General features: G+C 46.8%; 1 protein-coding gene across 3 annotated transcripts in view; it reads left to right on the forward strand.

Moving 5' to 3' along the window:
- The window catches only part of mtch2 (mitochondrial carrier homolog 2), a 67762-nt gene that overhangs the window by 4417 nt on the left and 43503 nt on the right, over positions 1-19842 (forward strand). For all 3 annotated transcript variants that reach the window (XM_088371383.1, XM_088371384.1, XM_088371385.1), the window contains exon 2: positions 5668-5752. In XM_088371383.1, the coding sequence (XP_088227509.1) occupies positions 5668-5752 (85 nt within the window). The remainder of the gene's footprint in view (positions 1-5667; positions 5753-19842) is intronic.

Raw genomic sequence — 19842 nt, forward strand, 5'->3', positions numbered from 1 at the left:
TCGGTGGCAAAGGGCAGCCGTGGCGGAGTCCAACCCACACTGGGAACGAATCCGACTTACTGCCGAAAATGCGGACCAGACTCTGGCATCGGTGATACAGGGACCGAACCGCCCTTATCACTTGGCTCGGCACCCCGTACTCCCGAAGCACCCTCCACAGAACCTCCCGAGGGACATGGTCGAACGCCTTCTCCAAGTCCACAAAACACTTGTGGACTGGTTGGGCGAACTCCCATGCACCCTCGAGGATCCTGCCGAGGGTGTAGAGTTGGTCCACTGTTCCACGGCCAGCACGAAAGCCACACTGCTCCAAAACAGTGTCCAAAACATGCGGACGCAAATCCGATGACACGACTACAAAGTCGATCATTGAACGGTGGCCTAGGGTGTCCTGGTGCCAAGTGCACACATGACACCCTTATGTTTGAACATGGTGTTCATTATTGAAAATCCGTGTCGAGCACAGAAGTCCAATAATAGAACATCGCTCGGGTTCAGATCGGGGTGGGCGTTCCTCCCAATCACGCCCTTCCAGGTCTCACTGTCATTGCCCACGTGAGCATTGAAGTCACCCAGTAGAACGATGGAGTCCCCAGAAGGAGCACTCTCCAGCACTTCCTCCAGGGACTCCAAGAAAGGTGGGTACTCTGAGCTGCCGTTTGGTGCATAGACACAAACAACAGTCAGAACCCGTTCCCCCACCAGAAGGCGGAGGGAGGCTACCCTCTCGTTCACCGGGGTTAACCCCAATGTGCAGGTGCCCAGCCGGGGGGCAATAAGTATACCCACACCTGCTCGACGCCTCTCACCGTGGGCAACTCCAGAGTGGAAGAGAGACCAGCCCCTCTCGAGAGGGCTTGTACCGGAACCCAAACTGTGCGTGGAGGCTAGTCCGACTATATCTAGTCGGAATTTTTCTGCCACGCACACCAGCTCAGGCTCCTTTCCAGCCAGAGAGTTGACATTCCATGTCCTAAGAGCCGGCTTCTGCAGCCGGGGATCAGACCGCCAAGGTCCCTGCCTTTGGCTGCCGCCCAGCTCACACTGCACCCGACCCCTTTGGCCCCTCCCACAGGTGGTGAGCCCATGGAAAGGGGGACCTATGTTTCCTTTTCGGGCTGTGCCCGGCCGGGCCCCATGGGCGAAGGCCCGGCCACCAGACGCTCACCTTCGAGCCCCGCCTCCAGGCCTGGCTCCAGAGGGGGGCCCCGGTGACCCGCGTCCGGGCGAGGGAAAACGAAGTCCATTTATTTTTCTCATCATAAGGGGCTTCTGTGAGCCGTGCTTTGTCTGTCCCCTCACCTAGGACCCGTTTGCCATGGGTGACCCTACCAGGGGCATGAAGCCCCCGACAACATGGCTCCTAGGATCATAGGGGCACGTAAACCCCTCCTCCACAATAAGGTGATGACTCACGGAGGGGTAAAATGATACGACTGGCATAAAAACAAGTATAAATGACAAAAAAATAAAACTCACCGTTACGGTGAATTAGTGGGAGCACTCAGCTTGTTTCTCAGAAACGAGCTGGTCCCATCTAGGCGTAATCAGAGACAATGACACCCGAAGTGGTTAAGGTTTGTCTTTAAATGCAGGATGCTTTGTCTCCATTTGCTGAAGCAGTTTTGAAGGCTTCATTGCCTCGTTAGCTAGCCTGTCGCCACATATTATGCAGAGTAAGCTTGGCACGTCAGAGTCACCTGTGGCAATAAATCCATATTTTAAGTAGGTCTCCAGAAATGTTCTTTTGAATGCAGCTTTCCTTTTCTTAGAAGTCGTAGCCTCTTCTTCTTCCGTCTCCTCATTGGGCTTTTTTCCCTTTCCGAAGAAGCTTTCCAAACAAATCTGTTTCTTGCTCATTTTTGCGTGCTTCACGGGCTCGACTGATGTGACATGTCACGTGACCGAGACGAGCGTCTTGACCTGAACAGACAGATGTAATTGGGAGAGAATCGCCAATTTTTTTATATTTTTCAAAATAAATTCTTACTCATTTCTTCTAGCTTTGCGAACTCGACTGGGGAAACATGTCACGTGACCGGGACGAGTGTCTTGACCTGAATTAATTGATCGTCGGTTAAAAAAAAATATATCTATTTTTTTCCTCCTATGTGGCTTGGCGGCCCGGTACCAAGTGAACCACGGACCGGTACCGGTCCGCGGCCCAGTGGTTGGGGACCACTGTTATAAACAACTATGCTGACTCCGGAAGTCAGTAGATGGTGGAAGTCGGTGGATGTCAGACCCATCGTCAGTTGCTGTTCCAATTATTTTGCAGGCTTAGAGCACCCTAATGCGGTTTAAAGTGAAAATAACATGCGAAGTGAAAACTACTGGTACGTAATGTGTAAATGATGACGTAATAGTCTTAATAATTTCACATACAAATCGCTCCAGATTATAAATTGCACCCCCCGGCCAAACTGAAAAAAACTGCGATTCAAGTCCAGAAAAAATGGTAAATAGGATGGAAACCTGGCTCGTGTTTGCATCAACTACCATGATTTCAAAAAAATATCATAGCCTACAGTTCTGGTCCAGGGGAGCTTCTGTGTCTCTGAGCACAGTGCTGTGTGTGTGAGCGGGAGCGACTGCAGCATTTGCAAGGGCTATGCCTATTCTACCCCATGCACAGCCTATAATTCTCAGACTCGTGGAAGAATAAAACACAACTTATAACATTGGGGCTAATAACGCTATGTAACGCTAACTCCTGATAGCTTTCAACTGCAGTCCTTCAAGTTAACTGCAAGTTAGTGAACCTTCAGTCAGCTGTAGCTGCCAGTTCCAGACTGTTTTATGCCATTCGTTTTTTCAAACTGATCAGTAACTGACCACTTAATTGTTTACTCGTAACATATACTACCGTAATCTTTGGACTAAAAGTCGCTCCGGAATATAGGTCGCATTAGCCATAAAATGCACAATAACGTGAAAAAAACATATATAAGTCGCTCCGGAGTATAAATCGCATTTTGGGGGGAAATGTATTCGACAAAATCCAACACCAAGAACAAACATGAACGAGCAACAACAGGCTAAACGATAGGTATGCTAACGTGACATAAACACAAACAAAGAGCTGAGAACGGGCCTGACGTAACATTCAGAGTTATTAAAAAAACTATTACATAAATAACACGTTTATACAACCATCTGTCACTCCAATTCATTAAATCCATTGATCGTCCTTTGTTAACAATGGGTGCGCGCTGCTGACGGCGCTTGCACTTCAAAATATTCCACAGGTCCATAGAACGATATATAAATTATGTCAAATCACTATTATATAAGCAATAATATTATCAAACAATCTGTGCACTCTAAATCATTAAATCCATTGATCAAATTACTCTTCCTTTGTCAACAACGCCGCACGTGCGCCCTGACGTCAACCTCGTCGTTATTCCACAGATCTAGAATATAACTATATTGTAGCGTTAACAAAGTACCAGGAAAGACGTTGGTTTGGTAAATGGCTCTTTATTTAACAAAACAAACTTCCAGGCGTGTGGCGGCGTGGACTTCCAGCCACGGAGGTTGAAGAGAGATCCATAGAATAGGACCGGGTGTGCGTAAAAGCCATGACCGAGCCCCATCCACCGTCTCCGGACAGCCACCCGGCCGAGCGCCGGCCCCCGACTTCTATCCACGGAGGTGAAAGAGAGCTCCGTAGAGTAGGACCGGGCGTGCGTAAAAGCAATAAAAGTTTTTCAAACCTTCTCTGTCACTCCAAATCCTTAAATCCTTCAAACTCTTCGTCCTCCGTGTCACTTAGAAACAAAGCCGCTAATGATGCCGGTAGTACGTGGGGCCCTTCCTCATCTTCGTCATCCCGTGATCAATCTTTGTCCTTTTTGTAAACAACCGCCACGCCGCACCACGCTGCTGACATCACTTGAAATTCAAATTACAGTAATCCCTTGCTACATCGCGGTTTGTTTATTGCAGTTTCACTTTTTTTAATTTTTTTTTTTTAATTTTTGAAAAAATTCACATATAAGTCGCTCCTCATTATAAGTCACCCCCCCCCCACCTAAACTACCGTATTTGCCGGTGTATAAGTCGACTCGGTGTATAAGTCGACCCCCTAAAATTCGACGGAAATTTACGATTTTATGATATATCCTTTGTATAAGTCGAGCTCAATTGTTGCATTATATTAAACGTCAAAATTCAATCAGAAATATGCGAAATTTATTGACGAAATGTGTTCAAATTCCGGGAGGCCGTGCGCATGCGCAGTGGCCGGAAATAGCTCCAGCCGAGCGGATCGGCTGTTTATAAGCACCGCGGAGGAGATCGCGGAGCCTCATTCGACTTGCAGCGGCCGGCGAGCTCGCGCACGCCGCCCGGCACCACCGGGAGGCCGGAAATAGCTCCAAGCCGAGTGGATCGGCACTTTATAAGCACCGCGGAGGAGATCGCGGAGCCTCATTTGACTTCCAGCGGCCAGCGCACTCGCGCACGCCGCCTGGCACATCCGGGAGGCCGTGCGCACGCGTCAAGTGGCCGAAAATAGCTTCCGCCGCGCGGATCGGCTGTTTATAAGCACCGCGGAGGAGATCGCGGAGCCTCATTCGACTTCCAGCGGCCGGCGAGCTCGCGCACGCCGCCCGGCACATCCGGGAGGCCGTGCGCACGCGTCAAGTGGCCGAAAATAGCTCCCGCCGCGCGGATCGGCTGTTTATAAGCACCGCGGAGTAGATCGCGGAGCCTCATTCGACTTCCAGCGGCCGGCGAGCTCGCGCACGCCGCCCGGCACATCCGGGAGGCCGTGCGCACGCGCCAAGTGGCCGAAAATAGCTCCCGCCGCGCGGATCGGCTGTTTATAAGCACCGCGGATGAAATCGCGGAGCCTCATTCGACTTTCAGCGGGCCGCGCACTCGCGCACGCCGCCCGGTTCAAATTTTCTAAGTGCCAACGCACAATGAGATGCATGAGAAACAGCCTTGGTTACCATCACATTTGAAGTGATGAATACGAAGTTAAATTTTATGACTCGGTGTATAAGTCGAGGTCGATTTTTTTCGGTCGATTTTGGATCGAAAAAGGTCGACCAATACACCGGCAAATACGGTATGAAGAAAACCGTGACTTATAGTCTGAAAATTACGGTAAATGTAAATGTATGACCATAGGACTTCAGAATCAGATATCAGAATGTAAGACTGACCTTTCTCGCAGTTCTGTTGTTGAGTACGTATTCCAAACATTTTGGTTTGGGGTTCTTCAGTAAGGCAACCAGCAACAGCATGTTCCACTGCACCATTTACACGGGGCTGCCAGCGGACATGCCTAACTTTAAATCGACTAAACACAAATATCGCCAGCGACGATTAATTACAGGGATGAGAATTTTCTGCGGATCCGCGGATGTCCGTTTTTTTTTCCCGTCGAAAGTATTTTCGTGAATCGTGTAAATCCGTTGACAAAATAATTTTTTTATATATGGGGGGAGCGGCTGGCCAGCCGGCCGGGCAACGTTAGCCTCAGCGACTCGCGAGCATTCCCCCGCCCGACGGTATATATATATATATATATATATATATATCCCCCCGCTACTTTTCCGTGCTTTTTCACATTTGCCATTTTCATCCCTGTAATTAAAAAATGGCAAATATCAGCCCATTATATATTTGTATAATATTTATTATTGTTTGTAGGTTGGACATGAGCCACTCCCTCCCACCCTCGGCAGGAACCTATTGGGGAGACAGGTCTACCAGTTACCAGGACTGTTTGCTTATGGTAAGTCTCACTCTGAAAAGCCTTGTACATACACCCGCAAAGATAATCGGGGTTTATTATCTGAAGGTTCAAATATGGCTATATGCTTATGAAATAATATTCATGTCATGGTATACCAGCTCAATTGTGTAGACCACCAAAATTGGTCAAAATATAAATGTATAGCTTGAAACTATTTTTATTTATTTTTATAATATTTTTTTGCGAAACCTGCAACTCTCTCTCTCGCTCTCTCGCTCTCACTCACTCACTCACTCACTCACTCACTCACTCACTCACTCACTCACTCACTCACTCACTCACTCACTCACTCACTCACTCTCACTCTTTTTCTCTCTTTCTCTCTCTCTCTTTCTCTCGCTCTCTCTGACTCTTACTATATAGCAAGTTCACAACGTCTTTCGTTGTAATATAACAAATTTTAATATAGAGACTGATGTAAAGCCTAACAGATTTTTGTTGGTGGTGTGCCCTGAGACTTTTTCCAATGAAAAGGTGTGGATGAAAAACGGTTGGGAAACACTGTTCTATAGGAATCAATGTAAAAGGAAATATTGCGAGCCGGTCTATCTCAAAAGTCACATTTTTGGTCCTATTATTCTGTGTAAAACACACAGAAAATCAAGACAACAGTTTTATTTTCTCATTTTCAAACCTTTTGAACAAAATATAAACGTCACTTTATTCTTGACCTCCTAACTTTGCTTGGGGAGGGAGGAACCTGTTTTCTACACAGAAGTCGAAAATTGGTTCGTAAGTAGATGCAAAGAAAATCACGAGGCTCTGCTTCGTATCTCGAAAACTTTGTAAGTATAGGCGTTCGTAACTACCACTGTATGTTCTCCCAGAAAGACGCATTCGAATCAGCATCGAACACAATTCATATCAAAATCGCGGGCCACACTAACATTTAACTTTCATATTAAGGCAAGGCCCACAAACTACTGCCCGCAGGCCGTGCGTTTGAGACCCCTGGTGTAAATGCACATGCTTCTTGATAGTCTCAGAGGTCCATTTAAAGCGCAGTTCTGGTCCCGTCCCAATTTCAACCAAGGGTTTACATTGCCAGACACACGGTCTGCATATGTACAGCATTTCCTTTAGTACCACCATAACCAAGAAGAGGAAGACACAAAGAATCAGAACATTTACACAGGATAATATTTGATGTGACTATAGCAATGACAAGTTAACTCAGTTGTACAGATTATGACTATTTTATTTGAATACAACAGTAACAATTGAATCAATGTCAAGAGTTGGAGTTGTTTCATATTTATGCAGTAGTATATACATTTGTCTAATCCATTTCCATAGTCATGACGATCATTTGGATCATTGATGATTTTTAATTTCCAATTGAATTCTCTCATATCTCGCAGCCAAGTCTATTCTTGCAATTTGTTTAACATTTTTGTTGTGACTTAATAGAATGAAGTTAAGCTTGACAAACCTTAACTTGCATACTTCTCCAGCTCTTCCGTCGCTTTGATCGGCACTGGTTTGGTACTTTCTGGGGATGAGCCATTCGGCTTTATGTAGATTTTGTAATTTGCTGTCCAAGAGCTTTGTATTTTTTCCTTCTTTTTCAGTTCGTGAGGTCTCCATGTAAAGGTTGCATTTTGCTTGTTGAGATTCTTGTTTCGTTTTGATCCTCTTAGATTCTCTAGATCAGGGTTGGTGAACCAGTCAGAGACAAAGAGCCACATTTTTTACTGTGTTACTGCAAAGAGTGCGCGCACACGCACGCACACACACACACACACACACGCACACACACACACACACACACACAGTCAACCACCTTGGTCCTCAACATATTCAATTTTCAACGCAAAATGTCAGGAAATTGTTCCGGTTATTAGTGGTGTCAGATACGCAATTAATCCCTTTTAATGTCATACATTTTTTTAATCACGTGATTAAGGCTCATTTTGACCTAATAAAATTAGTTTTCTTTTCACGTACTGTACTACAATACAATACATCGCCAGATTTTGCGAGACTGGAAATAAACATCAAGCGCACCACATTGGTGACACTTGTCTTGGCTTATTTTTTAGGGATTTCATCCATTTTTAGAAAGTTAAAAATAAACTTTGATAAATGGTTTGTTGCACTATTGGTTGAGTCTTTGTTTACATGTATGCATGTTATTGTTGTTGTTATTTTTTATAATGCCCAAATTTTTAATTCTTAGAATGGATGGTTGAGTGTCTGTTTGTGTGACTTTTTATAAATTGAATCCAATTCAATAAAAAATGTCTGCATAGAAAATCAATTCTCTTCATGATAAGGTTATAAAAATTTCCTAAAAACATGACTCAAGAAAAAAAAAGAGGGGATTTTTTTCCAATAAATAAAAATAAAATGCGTGATTAAATGAATTAATAAAAAATGTGATTACTGTATTTTTCGGACTATAAACTGGTTTTTTTTTTCATAGTTTAGGTGGGGGGGGAACTTATACTCAGGAGAGACTTATATGTGAAATAATTCACAAATTTTCAAAATTAAAAAATCCGCGATGTAGTGAAACCGCGATAAACGAACTGTGATGTAGGAAGGGATTATTGTAATCTGAACTGCAACTGCGGCGCGGCGCATACGCGGCGGTGTTTTACATAAAGGACAAATGATTCGATCACGGGATTTAATGACTTGGAGTGGCAGAGATTGTTTGATAAAATTGTTTATAATTATATGGCCCTGTGGAATATTTTGAAGTGCAACCGCCGTCAGCGGCCCACACCCGGCATCGTTGACATAAAGGACGATTGATGGATTTAATGATTTGAAGTAACACAGATGGTTTGATAATAATATTGCTTATATGATAGTTATTTTATATATAATTTATATATCGTTATATAGGCCTGTGGAATAATTTGAAGTGCAACTGCTGTCAGCGGCGCGCACCCGGCATTGTTGACATAAAGGACGATCGATGGATTTAATGATTTGGTGTGACACAAATGGTCTGATAACATTATTGCTTATATAATAGTTATTTTATGTATAATTTATATATGGTTATATAGGCATGTGGAATAATTTGAAGTGCAACTGCCGTCAGTGGCGCGGCGCGCATGCAACATTGTTGACATAAAGGACGATCGATGGATTTAAAGGCCGAGAGACATCCCTTTTTTTTTTCAATTAGAACGGAATTTGATAGAATGTATAAAGAGAACTCATTTGCCGCATTGGAAATTAAAAATGGACACCGATTACTAAGAATAAAGCTAAAATTAAATGCCAGTTTATCGATCGGGTTCCGCACGCAGCCACACTGGTGGCGCCATTACTGTGACGTCACAAGTTGTACATCCGGATCTCAACAAACCCAAACAACATGGCAGATGATAGCGACAGCTTCGTTTCTAGTGGCAATATTAGCATCATATTATCCGATTCAGAAACCTCTTTTGACGCAGAATATGATGAATCTAGCAGTTCACTTTGGCTGAGCTGAGCACGTTTTCTGAATTGTGCCTCTCCCGTCACTGTGGTTAGTTTGGCATAGTAAAAAGTTCTCAGGGGGCTTTAGAGTGCCGAGTTGACCACTGCGCATGAAGAAATGAACATCTGCAGCGTTTGGTTTAGGTTTTAGGCGCATTTTTAATTTTATTGCTTAAATCGCATTTTTTCGACGAGCTGAGCACGTTTTCTGAATTGTGCCCCTCCCGTCACGCTTCGACATACTTTTCAAAGTCAAAGTCTCAAAGTCAAAGTCTCATTTATTGTCAATTCCTTCGCATGTCAAGACATACAAAGAGATCGAAATTACGTTTCTCACTATCCCAGGGTGACGAGACAGAGTTCACAACGCTCATACAAGTAAACAACACAGGAAAAATAAAACAAGAAGATGAACAATAAGAGGGATAGCACGCTAGCTGCTCCCGATGCACAGCAGAGTCCGGAAAGATGGCAGTCAACCAGGCCACTGTGAACACGAGCACACAGCAGGCACGCACTGTCCGGTTCGTGGATCCTATCAGGCTAACGCAACCCATCTTGACGTCCCGCGAACAAACGTACAGCAGGAGAATGGAAGGCACGGCTGGGCGAGCTGGGTTGGCCGCAAGCCTGGCCCGACCTCTCCGCGCTGGCCCCTCTTCTCTTTTTGTTTACATTCACTGAAGCTAAACGCGTACAACTTGAGACTTCATGAGACGTCACTTCCGGCTGGCGACTCGGTGCAGTCAAAGTCGTCTGCGCGGCAAATTTAAATTAAATTTTTCAGAGCAACAGCTTCCTTTTCGTTGTTTCGTCAATTTATATTTATAAGCCCATAAGCTAACTAAAACCGATTTATACATATACCGGTGTCTCTGGGCCTTTAATGATTCATAGTGACACAGATGGTTTGATGATAATATGATTGCTTATATATATTCTGAGGTAGACTTTCCAATCTCCAGGGTCGAAGTCACTGAGGCAGTTAAAAAACTCCGCGGGGGGAAGGCCTGGATGTTGTGGGGCTGTCCTGGCTGACACGCCTCTGCAACTTTGCGTGGACATCAGGGACGGTACGGTGCCTCTAGATTGGCAGACTGGGGTGGTGGTTCCCCTCTTTAGGAAGGGGAACCGTAAGGTGTGTTCCTATGACAGGGGAATAACACTCCTCAGCCTCCCTGGTAAGGTCTATTCAGGGGTGCTGGAGAGGAGGGTCTGTCAGGAGGTCGAACCTCGGATTCAGAAGGAGCAGTGTGGCTTTCGTCCTGGCCGTGGAACAGTGGACCAGCTCTACACCCTCGGCAGGATCCATGGGAGTTCGCCCAAGCAGTCCACATGTGTTTTGTGGACTTGGAGAAGGCGTTCGACCGTGTCCCTCGGGAAGTTCTGTGGAGGGTGCTTCGGGAGTACAGGGTGCCGAGCCAACTGATTAGGGCGGTTCGGTCCCTGTATCACCGATGCCAGAGTTTGGTCCGCATTTCCGGCAGTAAGTCAGATTCGTTCCCAGTGAGGGTTGGACTCCGCCAAGGCTGCCCTTTGTCACCGATTCTGTTCATAATTTTTATGCACAGAATTTCTAGGCGCAGCCGAGGCGTTGAGGGTGTCCGGTTTGGGGACCTCATCATCGCGTCTCTGCTTTTTGAAGACAACATGGTGCTGTTGGCTTCCTCAAGCCGTGATCTCCAGCTCTCACTGGAGCAGTTCGCAGCCGAGTATGAAGTGGTCGGAATGAGGGTCAGCACCTCCAAATCTGAGTCCATGGTCCTCGGTCGGAAAAGGGTGGAATGCCCTCTCCGGATCGGGGATGAGATCCTGCCCCAAGTGGAGGAGTTCAAGTATCTTGGGGTCTTGTTCACGAGTGAGGGCAGGATGGAGCGCGAGATCGACAGGCGGATTGGTGCAGCGTCGGCAGTAATGCGGACTCTGTACCGGTCCGTCGTGGTAAAGAGAGCTGAGCCAAAAGGCAAAGCTCTCAATTTACCGGTCGATCTACGCTCTTACCCTCACCTATGGTCACGAGCTATGAGTCGTGACTGAAAGAACGAGATCCCGGATACAAGCGGCCGAAATGAGTTTCCTCCGCAGGGTGTCCGGGCTCTTTCATAGGGATAGGGTGAGAAGCTCGGTCATCTGGGAGAGACTCGGAGTAGAGTCGCTGCTCCTCCACGTTGAGAGGAGCCTGATGAGGTGGCTCGGGCATCTCATCAGGATGCCTCCTGGACCCCTCCATGGGGAGGTGTTCTGGGCATGTCCCACCGGTAGTAGACCCCGTGGACGCGCTAGGACGCGCCTGGACTATGTCTCCCTGCTGGCCTGGGAACGCCTTGGGATACCCCGGGATGAGCTGGATAAAGTGGCTGGAGAGAGGGAAGTCTGGGAGTCCCTCCTGAAGCTGCTGTTCCCGCGACCCGACCCTGGATAGGTGGAAGAAAATGGATGGATGGATGGATGGATGGATGGATGGATGGACTTAAACCAAGTAGACGTAGTGTCGTCATAAGAACGACAGATAATGAACTAAATGAAAATATTACAATTATTTCCGAGTATTTCACTTCATATTTACCTTCATCTTCACTCTGCTGGCCATCGAGTAGGTCGCACCGATTGTTCGCTCGACGTTCACCCACTAACTTTGCAGTTTTGTCGGTAACCCGGCAATGCTGGTGAACTTGGTTGTTCCTGGTCGGTGATTCAAACTTCATCCCCCAAATATGGCCAGAAGAGACTGCACCTCTTTTTGTGAATACCTGTGCATCCACTTTTCGTCCATTCTTAAATGTGGTGACGAATGAAGGCAGCACAGCTAGTAAAGTGAATAGTAAAGTTAGCAATTAACTTATGAAGGCCACCAATGCGAAAATGGCACACACCTAAATTCACCCAACCAATTCGCGTACTTTAGCACAATCCAACATCTCAAAGGTTCTGGGTAGGTACACAAAGATCAAGTAGCTGGGGGTACGTAAATCATAATAATCCATTGGATTTATAGCTCTCTATACTCAGAGCGCTCACAGTAGAGTCATTATTCATAGACTCACATATTCACACTCTAGTGATGGTAAACTATGTTACAAGCCTAGCACTAAAAAGAGTGGATCTGGAATATCCGCCCTCCACCGCCACTCAGCATCCTCATCATCATTAAGTCGTCCTCAGATGGGCCTTCCATCGGAGCCTCCAGTTCACCTGATCCTTCATGCATCCCGCAAGCTCGTCAGCAGTTTCCGCGTCCACATCTCTCTTCAGTATATCCACATATGTATGTTGGTGTGGGACGCCCTCTTGATCAATGCCTGTGTGTTTGCTCCCACAGAACCAGCTTACTGGCTGGGAGTTCCCTGTGCCTGTCCCTGAGACAGTGATCAGGTAGCCTCATTTTCCTGACTATTTTATTACTCAGCCTCAGTAGCCCTCCATACAGATGTATGTTGGTAACATGTACGCTCCAGCTGGTTTAGCACCCATCCAGAGATTTCTGCAGGGCGGGTGTCAGGGTACAGCTTTCACAGCCATATAGGAGAACGGATTCCACTGTTGCCTAAAAAAAACGGATCTTGATATTCCGGGGACGTTTGAATTTCCACACACTTGCCATGACATTTAGAGACTTCCATGCTAGTGCCTTCCCCACTCTTAGGTCATGTTCTGTCGAGTTTATCCATGAGCCCAGGTCTTCCACTTCCTTCAGATTGCTTCCTCCTATTGTCACCTGTGGTGGATGGTGCGTGTGTGGTGGATGTTGAAGATGCCGCTCAGCCCCAGTTCAAAATGAACCATGCAAAAAAAATACTTAATTTTCTATTCTTGGTGATAAACATTCTTCGGCGGCAGAAGTCTATCCTCATTCAAAATGACACGCAGGAGAGATCATACTTTAACATCATTCAGCATTAAATCACTTTTAAATAACCAGAAACACAAGCGTTATTAAAACCCAAGCAGCTGGCAGCATTTATTTCAAAGGACCTGTTTTTTCTCCCACGTTATATCTCTTTATTCACTGATTGGTTAATTTCGGTACAGTCAAATCTCGGTTTTCGACCGCAATCCGTTCCAGAAGGCGGTTCGAGAAGTGAATCGTTCGAACTTTGAATCTATTTTTCCCATTACAAATAATGGAAAAAATTGTAATCCGTTCCAAGACTTAAAAAAAAATTGCCTTTTTTAAGCATTTTTTCATTTGCGCATTTTTTATCTGATCGCGCAACTGCAGCACATCGCCGAACGCGCAATCGTAGCGTGCCGCCGACCATGCAATTGCACCGCGCTGGTCGCATTATTGTGGCAGAGCCGTCGCTGAAATTTAGAAAATATTTTTAAAGTCCTGATGTACTTTTCAAAATTTAAGTGGACCTCAGTGCGCAGGGAGCAGAATTTGGTCCGATCGCGCAACCGCAGCGCGCCGGGCGCTCACTGTCGCATTGCTTTAAGAGCGTCTTTGTGTTTTCGAATGGCTTTACTGCGCCCACTTGCTTTCTTTGGAGGCATGACTAAGGGTTAATACATTCCTCAAAGTAACGAAAATAAAATAACAAATGGAGTCAGTCGTTATCCGGGCCGCGCGGGTGGGTTTTCTCGGGTCCTTTTGGCTCACCTCGCGAGGTTCGACCTCCGAATTTTGTTCGACAACCGAAGCAAAAAAATTGCGAATTTTGCGTTCGAGTTCCGATTTGTTCGAGAACCGTGACGTTCGAAAACCGAGGTTTGGCTGTATTTGCTTAGAGTTGCCTCAGAAATTCACTTAATGACTGTGAGTAGGCTACTACCGTATTTTTCGGACTAAAAGTAGCTCCGGAATACAAGTCACATCAGCCATAAAATGAACAATATGGAGGAAAAAAACACATAAGTCGCACCGGAGTATCAAGTCAAGTTTATTTGTATAGCCCTAAATCACAAGCAGTCTCAAAGGGCTTCACATTGACAAAAATTGACAATTATTCTCAAAGCATCCCCTGATCTTAAGCTCCCAAAATGGCAAGGAAAAACTCCAAAAAACCCTACCAGGGAAAAATGAGAAACCTTGAGAAGGGACCACAGATGGAAGGATCCCCCTTTTAGGATCACCAGGCTGCAATGGATGCAGAGAGGGCACAAATAATACATAATATGAAAATCAATGAAAAAGTGGATGTCCAAGTCAAAGCGAAGAGCTGCCGGAGGTGCCCTCGATTGTCCTGGCAGTGTCTTCGAGGAGGTTGAGCTGCAGTTCCCTCATCCTGAATTGGTCCACGAGAATCCAGATAGCCACTGTCAGCTTGGGTGCCATCTAACCATCTCCCCAGCCGGGGAGGGATGGGGGGAGGTGGGTGGTGAGGGGTGGGGGGAGGGTGGTGGGGAGAGGGAGCGAAAACAAACTCCAGCCGAATCGACCACTACAGGTTAATTAAAGGCCATATCATAGAAATGTGTTTTTAAACGTGTCTTGAATGTTTCTACTGAGGTAGCAGTTCTAATATCCATTGGTGTAGGGCATTCCAGAGCTCTGGAGCCCGAATAGAAAATGCTCTAGACCCTGCAGACATTTTCTTGGCCCTCTGTGTCACTGAAAGACTAGCGTTTTGCGAACGAAGGTAACGAGACGGAACATAGGGAACAACTAGGTCGACAAGATATGAAGGCGTTAAGCCATGCAGTGATTTATAGGTTAAGAGAAGAACTTTGAAGTCACATCTTAAATGGACCAGGAGCCAATGTAAGTTGGCTAATATTGGGGTAATGTGATCAAATTTTCTTGTTCGTGAGAGCAGCCTTGCAGCAGCATTTTGTACTAACTGTAGACTTTTGATGCGGGACTTACATATACATTACAGTAGTCCAGCCGCGACGTGATGAACGCATGTATAATAGTTTCCGCATCACCAGTCGAGAGGATCGGACAAATCAATATTACGAAGGTGAAAAAACGCAATTCTGGTTATATTCTTAATGTGCTTTTGAAAGGAGAGCGTTTGGTCAAATATTACCCCGAGATTAGTTACAGTATCACTCTGAGTGATAGTACGGTTATCTATAGTTATAGTGGTTTCCTTAAATAAGTGTTGATAACGAGTTAGACAAATTATCAACATCTCAGTTTTATCTGGGTTAAGACGAAGGAAGTTGAGAGACATCCATTGCTTGATCTCCGCAAGGCACGCCTCAAGATCACAGGCCTCGTTAAGCGGCACCAGTTCATTAGGTTTTAACCAGGTCTCGCAAAGACCAAAAACGTTTCGATTATGTTCCGTGATGAGGTCATTAACAAGAACTGCTTTCATATGTAGCGATCTAATATTCACAAAACCGAGTTTAAGTGTAAATGCTCGATCAGGGTGTGTATCTATCGAAGGATTTTTAAACGAGATGCGAGTAAGATTGTGTTCTCTAGGCCTGACATCACCTCTGAAATGTTTATTAGCGCGGTGGGACGATACGACCGTGGGGATTTGATAGTAAATATTTGTTACACATGTAAAATGATCTGAAACAGGCACTGTTTCATCAGCAAAACCGGTCGGGGTGGAGTGATTGGATTTGTCTACTACCCCAGTAGAAAGTGTGTTTATGTGTACTGTAGCACTATTCAAACTGTCACGCTCTAGTCTACACGAGGAGCTATGTGCATGCTGGAAGTCTAGCCTAGCGCTAGTTAACTTTAACTTAACAGACTCCAAACCCATCCTAACAGGTCGTCTAATCACGTGTGCCCCGGCCTGCTCTAAAGTGACCTGTCATGAGTGGCTCAAACAGTAATCTATATTCCGAGAAAGAGTGAAGGCGCTTCCACGGTTAGGGTGAAGGCCGTCCTTCCTCAGCAGGTCGGGGCGGCCCCAGAAGGAGGACCAGTTATCTATAAAATACAGTCCCTGCTTTTTACAGAACCCAGCCATCCATCGATTAAGGGAGAATAATCTACTAAAATTCTCATAAGTGCCTCTCCCAGGCAGGGGGCCAGAGACAAATACTCGATGCCGACTCATCTTTCCGGCGAGATCACAAGTCCTCGCTATGTTTTTCTTTGTGATCTCTGATTGCCTCATCCTAACATCATTGGAGCCGACGTGTATCACTATGTCCGAGTAGCTAGTGTTGTTGGAACTACGCTGTTGACTAGGCCTATTGCGAGTCAGCTCCCTAAGATTAGCTTCTATGTCGGGTGTTCTGCCCCCAGGAATACACATTACCGTGGCTGGATTTTTAAGCGTAATACTTCGGGTAATGGAGTGCGAGGGCCAGTAGACCGAAATGACTTTGGACGGCTGTGCGTCTTACCTGGCTGATCGCGATTAGCAAGCCGCTTGGGGCTAATGCTAACTGGGCTAGCAGGTTGACTACAGTACACGTCTGTGTCCACCATGTCTACTGTGGTTCATGTCTGTTTTTGGTTTTGGATTTTGTTGAATAAATTTCCCCTTAAAATGCGACTTATAATGCGAGAGAGCAGAGGCTTCGTGGCCGTTTGTCTACCGTCGATCATCGGACACAAAGTATGGCTGTGGATCAAGAGGTTTGTACGACTCCGTGCACCAACTGCACCCTTCTCTTAGAGAGGTAGCCACTGCTAGAGGGACGTGTCCGCCAGTTAGGGCAGAATAGTGCGATAAGCAACAGGCTAAAGCTACGGTATGCTAACGTGACATAAACACAAATGAGAAGCTGAGAACGGGCCTGATGTAAGATTAACACTTATTCAAATAATTATATCAAAGTCAAAGTCAAAGTCAGCTTTATTGTCAATTTCTCCACATGCCAAAGACACACAAAGAAACCGAAATTTCGTTCCCCCCTATCCCACGGTGACAAGACATGGCTCACAACAGACAAACAAGTACAACAAAAGCGTGCCGAATAAATAATGAATAAATAACACAACAATAAATAAATAAATAAGAGGAGCAGAAAAAAAAGGAGCAAGTGCGCGTACAGCAGACATTCCCGAAAATAGCGCAACAGTGCCGCACGCTACGCAGAAGGGGGTAGCGAGTTCAGGGCCCTAACAGCCTGGAGAAAGAAGCTGTTGGCGAGTCTGGTGGTGCGGGAGCGCAGGCTCCTGTACCTCTTCCCAGAGGGCAGAAGGTCAAGTAGACAGGACTGCCTGAGGAGCACATGCACGCCTGAGCTTCCGCAGGAAGTACAGGCGGCGCTGAGCTTTCTTTGCCAGTGACGAGGTGTTTGCTGACCAGGAGAGGTCCTCACTGATTTGCACCCCCAGGAACTTGGTGCAGCTCACCCTCTCCACCACAGCACCGTCGATGATCAGCGGCAGGTGGGTTGTGTGACCCTTCCGAAAGTCGACAATGATTTCCTTGGTCTTATTGACGTTCAGCAGGAGGTTGTTGTCCCTGCATCACGTGGTCAGAAGGTCAACTTCCGACCTGTACCGAGTCTCGTCGCCCTTCGTGATGAGACCCACCAGAGTCGTGTCGTCAGCAAACTTCACTATGCGGTTGTCGCTGTAGGTCGCAGAGCAGTCATGCGTCAGCAGGGTGAAGAGCAATGGACTGAGCACGCAGCCCTGGGTGGCCCCCGTGCTCAGCGTGATGCTGGCGGAGATTTTGTCGCCAACACGCACCACCTGAGGTCTCCGACAGAGGAAGTCCAGTAGCCAGTTGCAGAGGGAGGTACTGAGGCCCAGCTCGTCGAGTTTGGAGATGAGTCGCTGCGGCACAATGGTGTTGAAGGCAGAGCTGAAGTCCACAAACAGCAACCTCACATATGAGTCCTTTCTCTCCAGGTGGGTGAGGGCCGAGTGGAGGGCAGAGCAGATGGCATCCTCAGAGGACCGCTTGGCACGGTACGCAAACTGGAAAGGGTCAATGGTGGGGGGGAGAACGGACTTGATGTGCTCCATGACCAGCCGCTCAAAGCACTTCATGATGATGGGCGTCAGTGCCACAGGGCGGTAGTCATTGAAGCAGGACAGTGCAGGTTTCTTCGGCACAGGAACGATGGTGGCAGCCTTGAAACACGAGGGGACGATGGCCTGCTGCAGGGAAACGTTAAAGATGTCCGTGAAGACACCCGACAGCTCCCCAGCGCAGTCCTTCAGCGCTCGACCCGGGATGTTGTCAGGGCCCGCCGCCTTACGGGTGTCAATTGCGGCAAGCGCCCTCCTCACACCGTCGGCAGAGAGGCGCAGGGGCTGCTCGTGTGGGGGGGGAGTGGTCTTCAGCGGGCAAGTGCTGTTCTGGGCGTCGAAGCGAGCAAAGAAGCGGTTCAGATCGTTCAGCAGACGGACGTCGCCCTCACAGCTCCTCGGCGCGGGCTTGTAGTCCGTGATGGTCTGAATGCCCCGCCAAAGGCTACGTGCGTCCTTGCTGTCCTTGAAGTGGGTGGAGACCTTGCACGAGAGCCAAAACCACCTGGACTGCAGCCAAAACCACCGGGACCTGAACCCGCTCAAGACCGTGGAGATGACAGTGGACTTCAGGCGAGGCCCTTCACCACTTTCACCCCTCACTATCCGCAGTAATACTATTCTCTCATCAGACACCTTCAAGTTCCTGGGAACCACAATCTCTCGGGACCTGAAATGGACCGGCCACATAGACTCTGTCCGGAAGAAGGCCCAGCAGAGGCTATACTTCCTGAGACAGCTCAAGAAGTTCAACCTGCCGCGGGAGCTGCCGAACACCTTCTACACTGCCATCATCCAGTCTGTCCTCTGCACCTCCATCACTGTCTGGTTTGGATCGGCCTCCAAACAAGACAAGCACAGACTGCAACGGACAATTAGGACTGCAGAAAAGATAATTGGAATCAACCTCCCATCTATCCAAGACTTGTACCTGTCCAGGACCAGGAAACGTGCAAGTAACATCTCAACAGACCCTTCGCACCCAGGTTGCAGCCTGTTTGAACTACTCCCCTCCGGACGCCGTTGTAGAGCTCTGTACACTAAAACCAGCAGACACAGAGACAGCTTCTTCCCCCAGGCTGTCGCTCTGATGAACTCACACCACTCTTAGAGTCTCAGAGTCATTACTGTGCAATAACATCCTGCTTTCCACACCTTTTTTGTCTACACTGTTTGTACTATGTGTCCTCTCTGCATCCATTGCAGCCTGGTCTCCTAGAAGAGGGACCCTCCCATCTGGTTCTTTTCTCAAGGTTTCTCATTTCCCCTAGCTGGAGTTTTGAGTTTTTCCTTGCCCTCTTGGGAGTTTAAGATCAGGGGATGTTTGAGAATATCTTTCGTTCTTCACATGTCCTGAGTGTTGTTGTTAGTCACCTAAATGTTGAACAGAGGCTGTGATTTACCGAAGTCAAATTCCTTGTTTGGCACGCTCAAACATGGCGAATAAAAAACTCTTGAATCTTGAATCTTGAATCTATAAGATAAATAACACCTTTATCAAACCATCTGTGTCACTCCAAATCATTAAAGCCATCGATTGAGTTGTCCTCCTTTATGTAAACAAGTCTGACGTCAGCGGCGCGTTGCAGATCAAATTTTTCTACAGGCCCATATAACAATGTATAAACTACCGTATTTCTGTATTCTAATTATCGCCCAGGGCGATAATTAAAGGAGGTTTATGTCCAACGGTGGGGGGGGCGATTAATAGAGAACACTTTTTGTTCGATCGCCAGGGGTGACTAAAATGGGCGATATGTATATTTTCCTTATGTAGTATGAA

Source organism: Syngnathus floridae, chromosome 3 (assembly GCF_059516105.1).
Source record: "Syngnathus floridae isolate MCC-2025c chromosome 3, RoL_Sflo_1.0, whole genome shotgun sequence".
In the NCBI taxonomy this organism is placed as follows: Eukaryota; Metazoa; Chordata; class Actinopteri; order Syngnathiformes; family Syngnathidae; genus Syngnathus; species Syngnathus floridae.